The 22,051-nt window shown below is 40.3% G+C and overlaps 3 protein-coding genes across 3 annotated transcripts in view; 2 read left to right on the top strand and 1 right to left on the bottom strand.

The window, feature by feature from the left end:
- The first annotated feature begins 1,190 nt into the window (after positions 1-1,190).
- Positions 1,191-22,051, top strand: part of LOC140238448 (ficolin-2-like) — a 44,598-nt gene continuing 23,737 nt past the window's right edge. Inside the window, exon 1 of the mRNA XM_072318352.1 lies at positions 1,191-1,273. The gene's annotated coding sequence lies outside the window, so the exon portion shown is untranslated. The remainder of the gene's footprint in view (positions 1,274-22,051) is intronic.
- On the top strand, positions 6,872-12,290 carry LOC140238447 (uncharacterized). The gene is made up of 2 exons (XM_072318351.1): positions 6,872-8,372; positions 8,731-12,290. Exons 1-2 carry the CDS (start codon positions 6,910-6,912, stop codon positions 10,076-10,078), a joined length of 2,811 nt encoding a protein of 936 aa, XP_072174452.1. The 5' UTR covers positions 6,872-6,909; the 3' UTR covers positions 10,079-12,290.
- LOC140238549 (beta-1,3-galactosyltransferase 1-like) lies at positions 17,662-18,660 on the bottom strand. The gene has a single exon (XM_072318451.1). It carries the CDS (start codon positions 18,658-18,660, stop codon positions 17,662-17,664), a length of 999 nt encoding a protein of 332 aa, XP_072174552.1.

Below are 22,051 nucleotides of genomic sequence, written 5' to 3'. Positions count from 1 at the left end.
ACACTTATAGACAAGCATGTATTTAACATGGCTTAATGATGGGACATGTATGTCATCTACGGTTACTGTCCATGTTTACTCTGGAACAATGTGCGAAAAATATGAACATTAGATTACAAATGACACCCAACCTGCCAAAGTAACTGCTTTCTCATGTAAAGTACGCGCATTTCGCAAATGAAATTACTTGAGCGACAATTTCCCAATGCACACTACAACTGCACATGCACTTTTCTTGATTTAAGAGAAGTTCTATCTTCTGCGCATGTACATGCGCATATTAATTATTGTAATGTTGTCTGGGGAAACTGTAATAAAACCAAAGTAAATGTTATTTTTCTTTTACAGAAAAAGGCAATAAGAATATGTAGCAACTCACATTATTTAGAACATACTGATCCATTATTCCTTAGACTAAAAGTTCTTAAAGTTGACGATATACACAAATTTCAAACAGCAATATTTATGTTCAAATACACGCAAAATCTACTCCCACTCTTCCACAACGCATTTTCCCTTAACAGGGATGTCCATGCTTACCCCACGCGCCATCGTAATGATTTCCATTTGAATAACCCTAAACTCCTATTAGCTCAAAAATCAATTCGGCATAACGGGCCTGATATTTGGAATTAACTCCCTCTCCACATAAAACAGTGCACATCTCTCTATTCCTTTTATATATTTCATGACAACATCTATTTATCCCATCAAATGGGGTATCAGCTTGTAGGAAATTTAATTCTCTTCAAAATGATACCATTTTTATGGTAATTTGTTATTCCTAACTAAAGTTATTCAAAAATAATCCGTCTCCTAGCAACGGGCGGCGCCCATCTTAGAAATATGCAAATTAGACGCGCGCGCAACCTTTTTTTCCACTGGCGACAACCGGATTCGGAAAATACAGGTTCTGACGATCTTCGAACATATCGTAGAATTTTGTTTTAGGGTGGGTGCACGGGGACCCTTTCTGGCTGCTAGACTAAAAGGGTCATCCAGTCTTTTGTGGAACGTGTGCTGCCGTAAGATAATCGCTTGTAGATTCATTATGACGTCATAAAGAAGTGCATTATCAGCGGTGACCATAGTAATGCGCGCAAGTGGTCGCGCCACATGAGACTACGCGCGCTTCGTTGACAAGCAAAGATTGTTGACAAGCAACAGTTCTAACACGAAAGCGAGTGTGTGTGAAATTGTGCCTACCGTACTGAGCAAAAACACGGCTTCACATTCATCGACAATCTTCAGTGACTGCATTACGAGAAATAAGGTAAGTTTTCTTTTTTCCCCTTGTTTCGTTTTTCTTTTTTGTTTTCTAGGGAGAGTATACAATTGAGATAGGGCCTACGTCTGTAAAGGTTGATGGAGATGCAGTAGGAAGAAACAGCTGCACTTGAAGTTAGACATTACCGACCTGGGGTGGTATTCTGAAATCCTTCCTAGGAAGAAATTTCTTCCTAAGTCAGGATTTTTTCCTAAGTGGTATTCTGAAAATCTTCCTAAGTTTCTTCCTAGGTACACTTAGGAAGAAACTTAGGAAGGGGGCGGGAATATGCAAATTTCTGACTTAGGAAGAAGTTAGTATTCTAGAATGCACTTAGGAAAGAATTTTAGGAAAATATTTAGGAAAGCCCCACCCCTGTCCTAAGTACGTTGTTAAGAATAGCAAACTGCAAGCATCGTGATAGGCGCGCTTGTCAGTCATTGTGCGCACATGTACTTTGATGTGCGAAATGAGCGTGAGAAAGGGGACATGCCGCGCACTCGTGTATTTGACCCTACGTCATAGTAATATGCGATTGTCATTGGTTAGTTCCTTATGATACGGCATTTCGTATTGGCTTAGGAAAGGACGTGGGCGGGGATAAGGATGGCCTAATTTGCATTAAGAAGTGCCTAGGAAGAAATTTCAGAATACCAATTTTGTCTTTCCTAGGCACTTCCTAAGTTTCTGACTTAGGAAGAAACTTAGGAAGAAACTTAGGAAGATTTTCAGAATACCACCCCTGGTCTACTGCCATTTACTGCGCATACTGTTCCTTGCACCATCAGCTCTCAAATGCTGTGCTACTGTTTTGTTGGCATAACAAAACAACAAAGCAACAAAGCAATTGTTATATTAATGATATAACTTTTATATATATAACTCATCACTTTTATTTTTATTCGCCCATGACTCTGATATTTTGTTTTCTCACAAATATCCAAAAATACTTCATAATACTGTCAAAACAAATGGATTCAAGCTAATAAATTCCGTCTTGTTATTCAGTAATCCTTTAGATGATCTTTCTGGTTAATATTGTATTTAATCAAGCACCCATTCATCCTGTACAATCAACGTAATTTTAGAGGCTTTTTATTGATTATCAGCTTAATCGGAACACTCGCTTTATTTATTTGAATAAAGAAATGCGAATAAAGCCATGCAGTGATTATTTCTTAATCAAAGCAGGTTTTTCCGATAAGAATACGTTTAGAACACAATGCTATATTCAACTATAATGGATATTCTACCATATCTAAATTATGGAAAAGAATCCTGTTCCATGGAAAAGCTTAGCCAGGATCAATATTGAAAAAATACTGATAACTCAAAAGAGATTTTTGAGATGTATTTATGGTAGTAATGTATGTGAGCATACTGATCCGCTTTTCGTAGAAACTAATATTATTAAACTAGGTAACTTAAATGATTTTTACTTAATGAATTTGAGAGTTTTGATGCATAAATTGAATATTTGAATTGCCTGAAATTTTGGAGTCTTGTAATTTTTACAAAAATACACTTTTTCGCAATTCTCTGGTGACAACACGAGATATTCATTTGAATGATTTGTAATGAATAACGTTGATTTAAACTCCTCGGCATAGTTGACGAGGTTCGCATGGTCTCAATTCTATTTTTTCTATGTTTTTTTTTTCTATCGCAGCTGCAGGCATCCACATTATTTTCTACTTAATGCTGTCCCTATGACGGTCGCACTGTTGTTTTCTCCTTCTATTATCTTTGTTCTTGTTGTGTTTGTGCACGCATACTGCTTGTCTATAATAGGTGCACTTGCGTGCGTGCAGTATATGTATGTACTCCCCACAAGATATGCTTTTCCCCCTCACATAATCTTAATGATCCAATATGAATGTAGCATACTCTAGATTGATTTATTATGAAATATTATTGTGAAAGTCTGTATACTCTGAATTTTCAAATAATATTTGAGTAGGCCTATCTGAATATTATAAGAGCGACCCAAGTCCACGTAAGACCATTTCGAGTAAACTTAAAAAAAAAACTTCATATCTTTTTTATTTGTCCAATGATTCTATTTAACTGTGATTGGAAGGCAACATTGTACATACAAATTAGAACATGGTATATTATTATGACAATTAACATTTACATTAATTATGGAGAGGCCATTTTGTGTGATGGACTTGGGTCGTTCTTTGATTCATATACATGATATTCTGCTATAGAGATGAGAGAAGGACGAGAGAGAGAGCGCTATAATATGGATGTAAGAATGACTCAAGTCCTTCATTCTTACATTCATATAAGATTTAACTCATTTATTTCAGGCACTTCCGGGGGTAATCAGGATTTATCATTTATACACAAGATGAGTCCATGCATAAGCTGCAATTTCCCATGTCAAACTGAATTTGGCCAAAAATTGGACTTGGGTCGTTTTTATATTCAGGTCTTCATTATATTTTGTTACCATTCATTGATCTCTGGATGTGTGTAACAAATGTAAATTGTTTGGAAATTCAATAAATGAAATGAAATGAAAAATTACGAGTGAATTAATTTGGTATACGATTCCGACAGTTTAATTCTCCATCAAAATTAGATTAAATAAGTAAGTAATTCAAATCAACACCAAGGTTCAGGTAAAAAAATAAATAATGCGCTCGGGCAAAGGAACTCAGTGTGGGGAAAGAGAGAGAGAGAGAGAGAGAGAGAGAGAGAAGGAAAGAAAGAGGGGAGCTAATCATCTAATTTATCAATAGGGCCCTAGCTATAACGGTCTATAGGCCTACATAAATTCGACACTGAGTATACAAAACCAACAACTAATGGAAAATGGATCTAGTTGGATCTATGTATAAGGGACTTGATTCATACAGGAAGTCGGCAAAAATGACGGTTTTCCTCAACAGAAATAAGAAGGTACGTACCTCAGTTTTCAGGGCAAAACGCGAAATATCTTCCCAACTGTGAGGATGATAATCCATCTGGTTGAAATCTGCTAGGAGGTATTACAATTGTCATGTTCAATATGCTTACAATCGCCTTGAATTATTCATTTCATGTTATTGCGATGGAAACGGATGAGCATATTTGAAATAGTATAGATAGCTATACCGGAGCATGTCGAATACATACACCTGTTACACCATAAGTTTCGTGTATGCGCTTTAATACTTTGTGTGGAAATATACAATGTACCTGAAAATGACGGCAGGTGTCATGGCAGGTATGATGCTTCGGAGCCGTTCAACTCATAGTCAGATTTCACTTGTTAATGATGTAAAGAAATGACTATAAACAAAACTTACTTTTTTTCTCTCTCTCTCTAAATTCACATACCATGTTTACGTACAGCAACGAAAATCAGGAGCCAGCGTGTGATTATTTTGAATTACCTTACAAGTTAGTGTTTATTTGCGTTCGGAAACGGAGTCAATCTCGCCAAAAATGATTCAAATTCTAATCAAGAGAGCTTTCAACACTATATCTTACAATCAGTGGCGTATGGGGGGGGGGGGGCAAGGGGGCCACGTGCCTCGGGCGCCACTCCTTGGGGGCGCCATAAAACGAAAAAAAAAAAAAATGGGGGGGGGGGCAGAAAACCAAATCAATCAAGATAAGAACAAAACAAGATGATGATGCGAACAAAATGACAATGTTTATTGTTGACTTGTTCACACATGTCATTTTATAATTAGCAAGCAAGATGTTACACGGAGCAGCTGCTGCAATTTCTTTCGTTCTAAAGCGATCGCCGCTTGGATCAAAAAAGGGCGCCTGCTGCAATTTCTTTTGTTCTGAAGCGATCGCCGATTGGATCAAAAGAGGGCGCCAACGGTTTCGAACATGGGGGGGGGGGGCAGAAAAAACAACTCAAACAAGATAAGAGCAATGTTTCCTACACAGAAATATACAAATTTTCGAAATATACAAAATTTTAATATTTTTTCAAGTCCTCAGTGTGTTGGTATAAATCATCATCTATAAGGCTGTCACTATATCTTCATTAGAATTGTAAGATTTAATAACCAAAAAAAAAAATGACAAGAATTCCATGTTTTGTAAGCTGAAATACAAAAATTTTCGGCTCGAATTCATCAAAATTTATTACATTTAAATCACCGTAAAAGACCGTTAATAAGTGCTTGAAAAAGCATATCATGTGGACTTTTTCTCTGTAAGTCCCTCCCGGGATGGGGTTGGGGTTGAATACTTTTTCAAAAATTAGGGGCGAATTTTCGCGCTTGCCCCGGACGCCGTTTTCCCTAGATACGCCACTGCTTACAATTTCATCTTCACACATCATGTGATTTTCGACCAGGCATTGTTTTGTACTTTCGGTGGCAAACATGAATAAAAGAATGAATGACTGAGAAAGCCTTGTGAACAGGTGCACAAAGAAATATTTTTCATGGGGGACGTTAGCCATTGCATCTCAACGTGGACAACTCTTTTTCAATTATCTTTTAAAGGCCGGATGGTGTAGTATTGGTCGGGATGAGTGTTGCGCTTGTAAATTTTTGCAAGATACTGGGAAACCGCTTGTGAAATGTTACAGAGCCTACCATTCTAAGAAGAATTCAAAATCTATTTGATGAAAATTGGTTTTGAAATGGCAGAGATATCTATAAAAAAAAAGTAAAATATAGCGATCCTAATAAAAAAAAGTGGGATCCAACTTTTATTAGTTATCGTTTGTTTTGTATATCTCGGCCATTTCAAAATCAGTTTTCATCAAAATAAATAAACGTTGAAATCCTCTTAGGATCACATGCTCTTTTTCATATTTCGTAAGAGGTTATCTCACCGAAAAGTAAACCTGAGGCCAGGTCTCAACCAAACTATACTATCCCTTTAACGAATAAGTTTTTGTAGCTTTATTGTATCTAGATACTTCTAATGACAGAACCAAACATGTCGCTTGAAATTCATAATGAAAAAAAAAAATGCTTAGTATAGGAAAGTTTCTTTAAGCCACAGTTAGTTCAATAAATGCTACTACATTTTTGTCACACTCATAGGGCGTTTGCTCTCGCTATAAGAAACCATTCTGAACGATGTCCGTCTTCGATGTCGATGAGATCCTTTGCGACGAAGAAGGGCCATGGGAAACCGTGACCAAGAACAAGAAGGTAAAAGAAAAGAAACCAGCGCAGCCGGATGTTCATGCAACAGGTCGGAATAATTCTGGATCCGCACAAGCAAAGAAAGCGAGAGGAATTGCGCCCCCATCGGCGAGAAAGGGCAACAAAAACCAAGGTGGGAAAACACCTGCGCCAGAAGACGACTGGCGGGCAGCGAAGAGAAAAGCCGCCCTAGAGGCGGAGCAACGCACACTGCTCAAACGCGTGCAAATCGAGAGGAGGCAAAGCAATCACGGCGTTGGAAGAGCAGGTTCGACCGTACGCAACCAGCCAGGAGCTCGGGCTTGCAAAGGAGGGGGCGCCACGAAGGGAGAGGCGGCGTGTAAAAATAAAAGCAAACATGAAGGCGGATTCCATGTAGCTACGAGTTACGACGTCGCTTTTCCTGACTTGCCTGGAGCTGGAGGTAAGCAAAAGGGTCTACCTATCGACGACGGACACTTCATCGAAGGATATATTGGAGGACCTTTCTGTGGGGTATACGAAGGCTACGAAGTGCCACCGGATATGCCCGATGGTATGGGCTTTATGGACCCATTCGAAGACTTTAAGTGGATGGATGAAACAGACAGGCAATTTGAGCGTATCCCAGGCCAATTCTACCCCGATCATGAAGCGCCGTATACGATGGAATTCGAGACCGGCAACTTATATGGTGCAGACGATTTGAATTTCTCTAATCGAGATGGGAGCTTTGCTGAATTTGGTGACAATCAAAAGCCTACCAATGCCCAGCATCAACGTAATCAGGTTTCTGTGATGTCTAACGCATCATTAATTGACGACGCAGCATCATCAGACAATGATCGGACTGCCGGAAAGAAAAGGCGCCGAAGGGTGCGAACTCGTAAAAACAGATTGACAGAGACCACTACCACGGATGAGGAGGATGACCCCACCGTCGAGCCGACTTGCGATTACCCTCTTGACGTCAAGACTACAGACTTCCAAGAAAATGGAACCAGAAGAGCTCCGGTGTTGCCCTCTCTCGATGAAAGAGGGTCTGCATTAGTGACAGATGGATCACAACAAGCACAAGGCCACAGAGAATTGGGGGATATACATCACATTAATGAGGCTGTGGTGGCCGAGACGTGTCTCGAAAACAAGAAAGGACAGAGTGGCATTGGTGATAACGATGAAAGGATTGGCTCCGACCGTACCAAACAGTTTTCCCGAAATGGTGTTGAAGATGACCACCCTGAGAACGTTGCTCCCGAGTCGTGTGGAGAGATTTATACAGGATTGTCGAAGAACAAACTGAATACCCGCGAAGCAGCATTTCCGGAAAAGCGAGACGCTAGAATTCAACCATCCTCCGGCGTTCCGAATTCGGAGAACGAAAACAACAACTGTCAGAAAACGATCGACACAGGAATGCCGAATGATACCACCAAGACAAGTGCGGGCTCGAAAGAAGCAGGCGATGGTTCTTCAAATGATGTTGGTCCGGTTGATACTGACAGCACCAGTGTGATGCAAAGTCAACGTAAATCAATTGAAGCGGACTGCGTGTCAGATACCGCAGGTAACGGAGTCCAACATCCCGAAAAGGATGACGTTTCGAATGCTGCCGAACCCGAGAAAGGAAATCAGGGAAACGATATAATACAGACTACTGCTGCAGACACCTCAGTGATAAAGCCACCATCAATTGTTAATCAGGATGTCGATGGACACGCATCACAGGAAGGTTGTACTTTAATTCTTGGTCAAGAAGATGAGAAAATAGTCAAAGAACACAGGGCAGCACTAAATGAGACTGGAGGAGAATCAGTCTGCAACGAACCCGACGTAGCAACACAGTGTGACAACAATGGAGACGCCAAGATATGTGACGATACGAAAAAGGAAACCAAGAAGAAAAGGAAAAGGAAGAAAAAGAATGCTAAAGTCGAGAAGACCAAGCCTGTCACGATTGGGGATGTGGTCAATTACGTCATGGCTAAACTGAAGGCCGTCTATGCTGGGTAAGTTTATGGAAAGTAAAAATCTTATTTATAAAGCCGCTTTCATGCATTTCTTTTAAAATCTTTACGTATTTTCTTGCAACTGTACTTTGTAAATGATATCACAAGGGTTTTTTTTATCATGTTTTGAAGTCCTACGTAAAAAAGAAAAAAAAAATATTTAAAAAGATGATCCCGTGCATGTATCTTAATTTTCCCCAAGATATGGAGTTCCATAACTTAATAATGTCATATTACGCCATGGTTACTCTGAGAAGTCAGTACAAGTCTGATTTTGTTTTGGGGGCTTTATGATGCCTCGTTTAATATTTGCTACTGCTTAACAATTAGTACCTGTGTGTCCTCTTTCACGTTGCAGCAATGACATGACCGCCAGTGGTCAGGTGACAGAGATTGAGGATTCTCCGCTGCCTGTCCAACTGGCCGGTCACGTGAAGCAGCTGAAGAGCCTTGCCGTCAACTACGCACCTTACGTCCATGCGAGAGAAGGGCGACGAGACAGCGAAGGAGAGTCATCGTACGACGAATGCCTTGACTCCGAATGTTCAGTTGAAGAGCGGGGCGATGTGGGAGGCGTCTACAGTGAGGGGAAACCGTCTGAGAGTGATATGTCTGAAGAGGAGCTCATACGACGGTATCGTATCAAGCTTCAAAGCTACGGGAAACTGAACCACCTCCTTGAAGTCTTAACCAGCCAACATACAGGATTGGCGAGCGTGGGTTGGCCAGCACAAGCCTTATCAACGTTGGATCACGCCTACCCAGACTCATGCTCGAGTTCGCTCAGCGCTTCCACGGCCACGTTGACTGGCGACGCCGTGATTGAAAGCGACATTGAGAGTGAAAAGTCAGCCTCACAAGCAATCACTGGATGCGAGAAAGACATTGTTGTGGTTGTCGAAAACAGAGATGGCATGAAATATGAAGGTGCAGATGAATGCTCAAGAAACTTGCTGCGGCAGGCCGCAGAGCCTATTGCAACCGCTCCGGAAGACGATGTTAAATGTGAGACAACAGGTTATCCACATACTTCTGTTTTACTTGATAAAGACAAGCCATCTTTTTCGTCGGATCGCGAAATCGCAGATAACACGAATGATCCTCACAGCAACTGTGAGGAAACCGAAGAGTCAGGACTGAACAAGATTGTAAAGTTGAATGCGGTTTACAATGCTAAAGCTTCTGCGATTGAATCCCACGAGGGGATATCGAAATTAACGTATGAGGAGGACGGGCGTTACCATGATGACGCAGTCTGTTCGGTAATGAAGCTGCTCGAGGAATACCACGAATATGTGATCTGCGAGACCCATCGACGCGTCCAGATGCATTCAGACAGACATGCACTGAGAGAGTATCTGCGGTCTCGTCTTGCCGACATCCAGCGAGACCTGGAGAGCGATGTCCTAGGGACGAAGCGCGGAGAATGGAAGCGCGAAGGCGAGGCGCACGTTTCGTCGTCTTCACGGGGAGGTGAGATCCTTCACAGCGTTACGTCCGTAGGGAGAGGAGCGGCTCGTCCCCCGGCTGCGGCAATGGTTGACGCAGACCTCCTTGGCAGAGGTTGGCTGGATAGGGGACTGTTGGACTGTATCGAAAATCCCACGGGGGATTCATCCATTACACAGGGAAAGAACAAAGTGGACAGATCGAGGAAATTCAAAGGTCTATCTTACTGGTGGCTGGCTGGAGGTCTAGAGCTTTGATACAAATGTGAGACTGATGTCACTGTTTGTAGAGCAAAGCTGAGATTGCATGGATAAAGATTGTACTCACTATGAGCTGGTAGCCATTCAAAATGATGTTTTTCCCTGGAGACATTAATATAAGTAGGTTCGTAACCATGGTAACAGTGGCCGTATGGCTATCATACACCTTGCGAACATTACATAATTTGAAAAACATGTTAAAGTGTACCTTTATCTAAATATTCTAGCATCGGTAATTCGCATAGATGAAAAGGTATAATCCCAGTTGATATGGCCACGTTAATTATTTGCAGTTACCTGTTCTATACGAAGCCACCTTTACTAAGTAGGTGAAAATACATTGTTACATTTCACTCTTTTTGCTCTTTACCAACACTGACCAATGAATGTTCACGTCGGTGAACTCTTGGCTCACTTGAAAACGGCAATGGCGCCACACTGTTGCTTTCTATAGTACGTATTGGGTATTCACTTGTTCCCCTCTTTTTTGCTATTCTTTTTCTAGTTGAAATCATTAAGCAATCCTCATGAAGAATGATTATGTAAAACTTATGATAATTCGAAAGGTAAACTGTAATGACGAATCTCAGGCGTGTAACATTGAAGCCACCATAAATAAGAGAAGAAAAAGCACGCACGTATTGTACGTGATTACCATCCAGGATATTTAGGAATGGGGGCGGGGTTAAGGATTAATGATACTCTGGCTGCAGCCGCTAATAATAAGGTTAAACCATAGCGAACATTTAATGAAAAACGTGTATTAAGTCTTTCGTGATTTAGAATGATGCATTCGTTGTGGATTTCCTAGTTTCTATATGAGTGAGCGAATTCGTGCCCAAAAAGGTGGCCTTGTGTGCTCTAGGAGGTCTAGGCAATCCGCTATTCCATATCCCTTGTTGTTAATGCATTGTGTGAAACTTAGCGTCTTTACAGCTTTATGTGTTTAATTCCTCCTTTTTTTTCATTTGGTTCAAGACAGCAGCGAGGTGGAAGTGGGGGCTATATGTACAGAAGAAAAAACAACAACTTTGCTTTAAGAGAAAAATTGCTTTCTTTCTCTCCTTACACAATCACTAGAACACACTTTATCTTTAATCATAAGACATGCAATTCTCCATATCGCATAAAGCCGATATTCAGCGAAATCAGCTATCGATAGCAAAAATTCCCTTCAAAGTACCCGGATGTGCTGGGAAGGGTACTTCCGGTGCTGGCGCGCCAGTTGGCGATCGATGCTTTCTTGCTTTTATACGACGGCTTCGTTGGCTTTCGTGGCGAGTGTCTCGAGTTCTTGTCGTCGTTTCACCGCATTTGGAACACCGCGACTGTTCAAAAATTCTCTCAGTTGTGGCACTGTCATTCCCTGAAATTCATCCATGATGAATGTGTGAACAGTTCAGAAAAAGAACGATGAAACTTCGCACTTTCATTGAGGGTATAACGTTTCATAGCTGTTACCGGAAGTGAGCTTCCCAGCAAAAATACCAGGATGTTGATATCGATAGCTGATATCGCTGTATATCGGCTATATGCGATATGGAGAATTGTTGCCGCACGCTATCTTCATTTGTGCACTTAGGTTTATGATAATGTACATGATACAGTAAATAATACATAGCTCGGTGAAAAAAAAAACCCAAACAAACAGAAGAATGGAAGAACACATAAAGCTAACAATAAACCAAGCACGCTTTCGTTGATGTCGATAGTATTTCTTGGCTCAATAAAAAGGATTTTTCGTAGTTTTTCATAGAGAATTGTTTTACAGGAATTGAGGTACGCCCTGGCGGGCTAGCGTCAGAGTTTAACAGACACAGAATCGGCCGCCACGTTTTCAAAAGTGGCGGGGAGGGGGGGGGGGGGGCACTTCAGACTTCTGGTGCCACTTCCAGCCTCTGTAGGGTGCCACTTTCGGGTTTCTTCAGCTGAAAAGAAACCCCACTCCCCCCCCCCCCCCCTCGGTTCCGCCGACCCTGAACAAGGGCATGCACATAGATAGAACATGGTGTCATTATTGCAAGTACAAGTGACCACCAACCCCGGCCCTGTGTGCTTTGTGTACCGGATGGCATATAGAAAACCAATAGCAGCTGCTTTGTACACACAGTCTATAACGTCCCTGGCACGGAAAGGGCCAAGCCAATAATAATGCTATATGCGGCATTTAAATGATAATAGCCAATAAATGTCGCTATAATCTTTATGATATCGAGGTGTCAGCTTGTTTTTCGTGAGAAGTCACTTGTGTTCAAAAGTTTGGATTTGTATGTGTGCATCAGTTAGACATAATAATAATTATAGGGATGTTCACTCAATACTGTCACCTGCTTCATTACTCTCTAAAAAAAATCGAGTGAAAATTTTCACTCTAGAAGGAGTGAATACAAAAAAGAGTGAATTTAGAGTGAAATTGGAGTGAATTTTGAGTGAAAATGTTCATTTTCACTCGTTTTAGAGTGACGTCAGGGATCACTCCAAAATCTTCGAGTGATCCCTGAGGTCACTCCAAAATGAGTGTAAATAAACATGTTCACTCGAAATTCACTCCATTTTCACTCTAAATTCACTCTTTTTTGTATTCACTCCTTTTAGAGTGAAAATTTTCACTCGATTTTTTTCAGAGAGTACGGCAATAGAAAATGAAACATTTGTCAAGTTTCCTTTTGACTGTCTTTTGATGGCTTACGGTTTGTTTCTCTTTTTTCTTTGTCTCGTGAAGGGTCAATTTGATCACAAAGGCAAAAAAAAAAAACAACAACAACAACAACATAGTTGTATATAGTCATAGCCATTGTGCATGTGATGGTGTGATGTGGGTCCCAAGTAAGTTTTAGCAGTATTGTTTGCAAAACAACAACAACAACAACAACGACAAAACCCCGGTCTCCTCACACTTCCCCAAACCAGCATACACAAGTAGACACACAGAGCAGAGACATGCACGCACAGACATACCACTCAAATTACGAAATAAGTACGCACATCGTCCTACATCCTTCCTAGGCTGTATCATATTGGCTTTTGAATGTGGATTGCGAGGACGACTGCCCGCACAATCTACCAAATATTTGTACATGCACATATAGCAAGATACCTGCACAATCGTATTAAATTGTTAGCTCGAATTCATTCTCAAGGTAGGGATAGCACATGGAAATAGCATGACACTCTCCACAGATATCAAGAGTGCAAGGCAAAGGCACTCACATGATCTGTTTTCACTCAGTAGGTGCGTATCAGGCAATAAGCCAGTTCGTAGTTCTACTTTGCGCATGAGCAGAAAAAGGTCATTCGTACCAAGACGCATGATAGCTTTTAAATTCACGCAGATAAGCATCTGTCCTTTAATGATTATTCATGCAATCTTGTAAATGAAACTTGACAGTACATCCACATGACAGCAAACCTGGTATTTGGCAATACGAATAAAAACATGTTTCAATGCATTCAGTACAAAACAAAGACATGAATGGTTCCCCCGAGGTTTGTTTGACGGACCATTCTGGTCACCTGGGGCCCGTTTCATAAAACTTGTCACCAGTGACAACTGCCACATTTCTATGACAAATTTGTTCTCAGCCGATCAGATGCAAGGATTTCAGTAGCTTGTCACATCTATGACAACTTATCACTGATGACAAGTTTATTGAAACGGGCCCGTGGTCTCGCTATGCAAGATCATTTTTTTTTTTTTTTTTTTTTTGTTCAACACGAATTCCATAAATTGTTACGCCGGGCAAACTTGCCGGTACGCACTATGTCGCTTTGAAAACGAATGAAATGCCTAACTAACTGAGAATAAAGAAAGGTCATTTGTACCAACGTGCACATGAGCTAATATTACGAACTGGCTTACCCCCGGAGGACAATACCCCCCTTCCCCCCCCCCCCCCCCAGAAAAAAAAAATACTGGTAAATGATAAGGTTAGAGTAAAGATCAAGGTTAGGGTTAGTTTTAGGGTTAGAGCTTGGGATAGGGTTAGGATTAGGTTCAGGATTAGGATTAGGGTTAGGGTCAGGAGAAGGGTCTGGGGTAACATTGTCCAGGGGGTGTACATTGTAATTGCCCTAGTAGGTGCATGTCGAGAAATGGAGATGATGGCGCTGTGACAAAAATAAATACATGCCATACAGTGTTGTATGTTAGGCCATAATTTATATCAAATATAATCCATGGCTAGATGTGTACACTTAGCATAGGCCTACGTAGGGATATTGCAAGCATAGAAAGACAAGAATCTCAAAATATGGAATTGTTTACTTTCTTACAACCATCCTATATCTTACCACACAAACCATGCACAATGAGCCATTCACAACTAACAATGACAAAAACTATATCTTGAAAAATAAATGAGATACCAAACTTTGCGGGGTATCTTTCTGCATACAAAGAGTACTGAAGTCAAATTGACAAAATAAAATCAATAATTGATTGAATTCAGCCATTTTGTTTCATTTGAATTTTATCAGACTACAAAACAAGATGCACATTACACAAGTAATGAGTTTGGAAATTTACCAACACACCATTACTGTGACTGTTTTGATCACTTAGAAATTATATAATCTTCTCTATTATATTCATTTATGATAAACCAGAACGGCAAATTAAGGAAACTCCTTCCTGCCGGAGGAGCTCACAAGTCACATTATTGTACAAGCAGGTTGTCGCACTCTTTATATATATATATATATATATATATATATATATATATATATATACATATATTTTATATATATACATAAAACGAAGAATCAAGAAATGATTATATATATATATATATAATAATCAGATGTATGAAGGGGTCGGTGCAATATAGTGCTATAGCCCACACAATAGTCATTTTGAGATAATCGCTGTTGAATATTTGGTCCATACATTGTACATTAATAAAACATGAATGCATGCATTTTTTACCATCTTATAGGTTGAATTCAAATATGATATTTTCACGGAGGTTAGAGTGAAGGCTAAGGATTATGAAAATGCATGTAACTCAATTTTGACAAAAGTGTGGGTTAGCACTATATTGCACCGACCCCTTCATATTATATGTGATAAAATCTCTCTCTCTCTCTCTCTCTCTCTCTCTCTATATATATATATATATATATATATATATAACACTCTTACCAGATCAGTGACTTGTAAAATAATAAAGCATAGAAGTGTTCGTGAGGCCCTGTTGGAAATACCCTGCGATTATCATTACGCAGAAGAGAGCAAATGGTTTTGAATCGCCTTTCGCTCTAACTGCTCCGTGTAGCACTAAGCCATTCACCCCGATGGGAAAGAAGAAAACTTAAAACTGCAATTACGTAACTTGCGCTACTTGGCTACAACGAATGTAATTGGGTATAGAATGCGTGGGTATATTTTGTCTGCAGGGTATAGCCGAGTTGTTCTCCGATTTCCGTGGTATGTTTTGGGGAAAGTAAGGAGACAATATATTGTACAGATCACTGGAAAATATGATTTTAAAGAAATAGTTTACCTAGTTTACAAGAATTTTGAATAAAGTATACCAAAATCAAACGACTCTAGAGATACAAGGTGAAGTCATAGCCTTTCAAACAGTTAATTAGCCAATTTGTTGATACATCTGAGAAAGTAACAGCCACTAAGGGCAGCTGTATGCCAGTAAATGATAAGTCTATTGAGAATGAAATTTACGCGGAACTCCAAAGAATGTATGTCTTTGCGAGGCCTTAATCGTGATGATATAATACATGTCAGTGATAGTGCTCACCACTAACGGTCTTTAACCCCCCCCCCCCCAAACCACGACATCAACTCGATCCGTCGTGATTCTGTCGATAATTCCCTTTACTGCACTCTGCATCAATCAGTATACTGTGGGAATTTTACTTAGATTCTAATTCATATATTCGACTTGATTTGAATATTCTAAAACAAATCAAAGGCATACAAACCAGTGAAACAATACTTAGAATCTGAAAGGAACATTGATAGTATTTGAATATTGGAATTGTTGAACATTCAATACAATGCCATGAAACAGGAATATCGGTCACCTACAAATGTGCATTTATATAACTCAATATATATAAATGCGTGGGATGACACTTTTATGTCATATACACACATTACACACTACATTTATATCGTATGTATATAGTGTATATGCATTATATATACATAGATTTATTATGTATATAATGATATATCAAGACTCGACACCAACTTTTTCTTTGGCGACTTGTTAGCGCCATCAAAATTAACAAATTTCATGTTTTGGGGCTCGCAAAAAATAAAGAAAAACATGAAATAAATCGTTAGTATAGGTTTTGCCGGCCAATTTCGTCAAAATGTCATTTATTTTCATTTTATGTGCATTCAAATTGGTATGCTTGAAGCTGTGCAGTTACTTTGATCAAACGATTTCACGTTTAATGCTTTCTTTTTTGGCACCGGAATTAGTGGTCACAAGTTCAAATGCGGATGTGAGCATTCAGTTTCGTGTTTGGGCATGATTTGCAGAATTGAGCATTCAAATCTGTGCGATGGGCCACACAAGCGCATAAAAGCACTTTCAATTTCGTTTTTAAGTAAGTGATTTTCACAATTGAGCGTTTAATTTCATTATGCACGTTTACCTGTAAACAGGCAAAAACGATTATATCCAGCTAGTCATTGAATGTGACTTTAGTTTTTTATCTTACATTTCATCATCATGATCAGCATTTGTTTATTTGAACATCCTGATTGTTTTCTTTGGCTAAACATGTGAAGTAAACTTCAATATAAAATTCTCATTTTGTTTTATGTCACTCATGGCTGCCTTTATCTCTAATTTAAATGTCTTTATTTTCATCAAGATCATATTGTGTTTACAATCTTCATTTGACATCTTTATCTTAATTATCATCATCAGACTGATCATCATACTGCTTTCTGATTTTCATCTTATATACTTATTTGCATAATCATGAATGATCCGCAAGTAGACGTTTTCAACATTCAATTTAAAACGCAGTAAAGGTAATGTAATTTTTGATGGAAATTGTATAGGTTTAATTTGAATGCTCCTTTTATGAACTTGTTTGCCCAAATCCGAATTCAAATACTCGGAAAGAGCTGGCGAAGGGGTGGAGACGAAGTTAAATACCCATTGCCGACAATGTATGCGCATTCAATAAAATTGGCAGGGAAAACCTATATATATCAAAATACAATCACCAGAATATATAATTAAATGAAATTATTTTGGCAAGTATAAGAAAGTTCTTCAAATGTCACATAAAGTCATATTGTGACTGAGAAGTACAAAAGACACACAAAAAAAACCAAACAAACCAACCAAACAAACAAAAACAAACCCTGACATAATTAGATAGAACATGGGTCAATTGAAAGGTTATGTCATCATCGCTTTGTCTGATTTGCATTTGCGGGGATAACGATATTACTGGAAACATTATCGATAAATCTCTCAATCTAGTTTATTCTTGCATTTTTTATTTGACTTTGATGAACTCTTAAATATTTGTCATACTGGACACAGAGAGGGCATTCGCCTTGAATTTCGTCTCAGTGACGTATTACTATGGTTCTACAGTTTCCTGTTCCAAATATCCCACAATTGGTTCATTTGTTGAAAGGAAAGATGAAAAACACTGACATATTCTCGGATTATGTCGACGGCGTTTTCCGATTCTGCAAAAGTTGTCTTATCTACCATGCGGAACCAAAGCGAACAGAACTGTTCCGAATGCCTCAATCTAATTCCAAGTTTTTCCAAGCACATGCCGACGTACACATCGGACCAAGGGAAGAGTTTTATCTCCCTCGACACGTGAAACACTTTCTCGACAACGTCAGTAGAAAGAATATAGGCATGACCATTGAAATAAGGTGGGTACTTTTCTCTAGGATATACATGTCTTGGCGTGTAGAACTTCTGCATGTTCCCCGTAGTCCTCCGCACAGGTTTTGCCCAGTGCACTGTTCCATACGAGAAGTTTGACCGGCGTGCGTTTCCTAGGATGGTGAGTACGCGTGGGACGTTGATGAGGACGTCGTCATCCACTTTCATCGTGAATTTGGCTCTCCGGCAGAAAGTCGTGACCCACTTCATCCCCATGATTGTCTTCCGCGTCATATTGAGGTAGTTGTCGACGAAGGATTCCTGCACGATGTCGTCGAAGGCCAGCGATTCGAAGTGAACGTCGTCCTGCAGTTGGCGGTCACTGACCGCTGCCAGCAAGAACACTATCCTCATTACTGATCTTCCATTTTGAGAAGGCCAAGCGCTGGCGTTGCCGAATGTCTTGCGAATATACGCCCGCTTCTCACTATTTTTCGGGGCAGAGTTTACCATAATTAGCAGAAGAATGTCCGATTCCTGCTCCATATCCTTACATTTGAACACGGGATTGTGTAGATACGAGAACTCGTGCAAATCGATCCTGGAGTCCCACAGTTCGACGGCTCTTTGGATATTGCTCAGCGACATCAGATGGAGCCACGTTGATTTCCGATAAGCAATGGAGGCGTTCCCGCCTAAATCGTACCTCTCAACTGCTGTCGGCTCCGTCAATCCGAAAAGCATAACGTGCAATGCAACAATCGAAAGCAGCGTAAGTGCTGTAAGCAGCATTACCTTCTGTACTAGTGAGTAAAGACCCATTTTGTTCAGACAGGATCAGAACTACACAGTGAAGATGTTTACACACGACACATTCTTGCTTTTTTAAAGCAAAAAAAAAACAAAAAACATCCAGTTTGGCTGTGTTTAACCTTGTAAGACGTTTAGACGTACACACCTTGAGTTTTAATCCCCTTCAAGACATACAATAATTTAATATGCTGCCAGAAGACTTGTGTTTCGCTGGCGTCCAATCGTCGTGTTGCTGCCAGAAAATATAACTGGCAAGCACTCGTCAAACAAATTAATATACCTCCTTTCGATCAACATGGAAGCGACAAAGTTCGCCTTCAGAGGCTTGGAGCTCGAGGAACGCTTTCCTACCACTCAATAGTCGTATAGCACTGAATTGATTAGCAAGAGTCGCTCACGAGATCGTTGTCGGTTGCAATCATGTCGCGTACGGTCTTCCGCAAAATCTCCTCGCCTCCATACGAGTCTTCGAGTGTCTATGGACTAAACTGCTTTGTGACCGGTCCAGTGCGTGCTAACACAAAGCTAAAGTACCAAGCGAAAATGAATAAATACAAGATTTACAGTGCGTCCTTCACGATTTTTGTTTCCACACCCGACGGATCTTGAAAGAGGGTATTTATCATTTCACTGACAATTCCTATTTGCTTCGCTTCTCTTCTGGCAAAACACGCCGTTTGGTTGTGTCATAGACACCTAGAAAATAACATCCACATGCGTTATGTTTCTTCAGAGCAGCGCCAGTCTCTCTTCAGCAGTCGTGTTGTGTCATACGGTGAGTCAGAATAAAACATGAATCAGGCAAAGATGTGCAGTTTCAATATCTCGCACACACAGTCAAAGTCGACGAATTGACAAATAGCACTCTCGTCTATAATGAGCAGGTACTAAATAAGTGTACGTCTTTTCACAGGATAGCTCTCAAAATGACGGAAACACTCAACGGGGATTCCTCATTGTCTGTTTTCAAACTTGAAACATCGATGTATGCGGGTATACATGTGCGACTTAAAACACAACATTATTTTATGAGTGATGCTAAACTTTATCTCCACTAACGGGTATTTAACCACCAGCAAAATATTTAAGAGCAAGAGCTCGGAATTCGCTGTACTATGTCGATGTGTGCTCGAGTACAGTGCCCGAACAGCACAACTCCCCTGGCTGCGTTCATATTCATTTGGACATTTCGGGAATCATGTGAATAATAATATGCAAATAAAAAATGTTCGTGTCAGTGACTTCAAAAACAAAAAAAAAAAAAACCCCAAAAACAATCTTAATGAGAGTGGCATTAAGTGCTCCCCCATGATTGCTAATAACACTTTTAATTTGTTTTTCCCCGAAAATTTGATTTTAATTCCTTTAAATAATTGACAACATAAAAATCCAAAAACCAAATATCACAATCGTACGGTATTTTCTACATAAAAATTCCAGTGGAATTTGTATTCAATGGCTTAAAAACATGTAATCATCTGGAATGAGAAAAATGAAAGAAGAAAGATATAAGTTACCCAAACATGCCTAACTTTAAAGTTGCATAAAAATGCAAAAACCAACTATTATCCTGTTCCTACCCTGCCCCACCCCCAAAACACACACCCTACACACCTCACACACCCACACACACACACACACACACATCAGTACACACAAACAATCCCACAGTCCCTCACGCACAGTGCACACCAGGGACATATTTTTTCTCTCTTTATTTTTAAGATAATATTCTTTATTTGAATTTCATCCAGTATCACATATACACAAGCACAAACACACACCCTTATCCTATACCTAACACACACGTACGGTTCAATGACATTTGATCCTATGACAGTTGCTCCCATGAAATGCCTGCACGGTAAGCCAAACAAATTCTACCCACGTAGCCCTAACCTTAATCTCAATCCTCGCCCTCTGCTTATATACGGCATACTGTACCTAAAACCTTATTACAAACCTAGTCCTTACCCTAAGTCGGAGGAGGAAATAAGATCAGTAATTGTCGCAGGCGCAAATGTCATGTCACCATTGTTCCATAATCCCATACCTCTCAATCTTCACATCTCACTAATACCTTTCATGACACATTTCACATCAAACTCCTGGGCCCCATTTCATTAAAAAAAAAAAGTTGATATGATAGCAACTCTTGCTGGAATGACAATTGTCATAGTAACGACAAGAATCCCGCTTCCTGATTGGATGTTGCTATTGGAAGTTGTCATTCCACCAAGAGTTGACATCCTAACATCTTTTATGAAATGGGGTCCTGATTTGCATCGAAATCTTTCTTTTTTAATTCTAATTATGACAGTAAAGTTGCTGAGTTCACATAAATTCGATTCCCATCCACTCCGCACGCTTTCACTCTATATTATACACATACCCTCATGCGCACTGGCACAATACTAAAACAAGAACATCTCGTCAATGGACGGCTTTATGATGTCTGCGTCGGCCTATGGAATAATTGTCTTCTGCTAGCTCGAAAACCGTCGAAAGAGGGAACGCTTCACTGCAAGAATATTTTCACCAGCCCGAAATATTGAGGTGCAATGTGATTCGTCGGAAGTGCGCTGTGTCTGAGAGTGGATGAGCCCGCGAAACAGTCGCTTATCATTGGGTTAACGAGCCACAGAGTGAGAGCGATGTGGCCACACTTTTTATTTACTCGATGGGCATAGTTTGTGAAGATCGCTGTTCAAGCTCGGTCGCGCTTGTGACCTCTTTGTCGTCTGCTTTCGCCACTGGAAGCTAACGGACCCTTAGGAGGCATTGATTAAGGATATCGCTGGTAAATTGAGCTTGCGTATCACGTAGTCGCATATTGTTAATTGCTATTGTCTACTTCAATGGAATTCGGAGGCAGAGGATGCGGAATACTGAGTGGAGCCTAAAATGAGGTCCCCTTCGAACTCTCTGGCCGACAGAGCGGCGAGCTCGGTGAAATTCTTCGTGGTGGTTTGCACCTATTTCGCAGTTTTCTCACTGTTTGTTGCGGGATATCAGGTTGCTGCCGTGAGGGAGCGAGCGGAGAAAGGGGACAGTCGGCGCGATAGGCAAGATGAAGCGGACAGGCGCGAAGTGCCGTCACGGAGAGGTTCCCCGGGCCAAGATGAGACCGCATGTGCCCAGAACCCGCCCCAGCAACAGGTCCCACCACCGCAACAGTTCTTACCCGGATGGGTGCCCGTCAACAATATCCACGTAATGTATCCACAACCATGTTACGTAAACCATCCATTATCAATATCGTTCGTAGAGTTTTAAGTGCAAAATTTCACATACTAAGTAGCCTTGACGTTAGCTTTAATGA

This window comes from Diadema setosum, chromosome 15, assembly GCF_964275005.1.
Source record: "Diadema setosum chromosome 15, eeDiaSeto1, whole genome shotgun sequence".
Lineage (NCBI taxonomy): Eukaryota > Metazoa > Echinodermata > Echinoidea > Diadematoida > Diadematidae > Diadema > Diadema setosum.
This window is presented reverse-complemented; position numbering and strand designations above follow the sequence as displayed.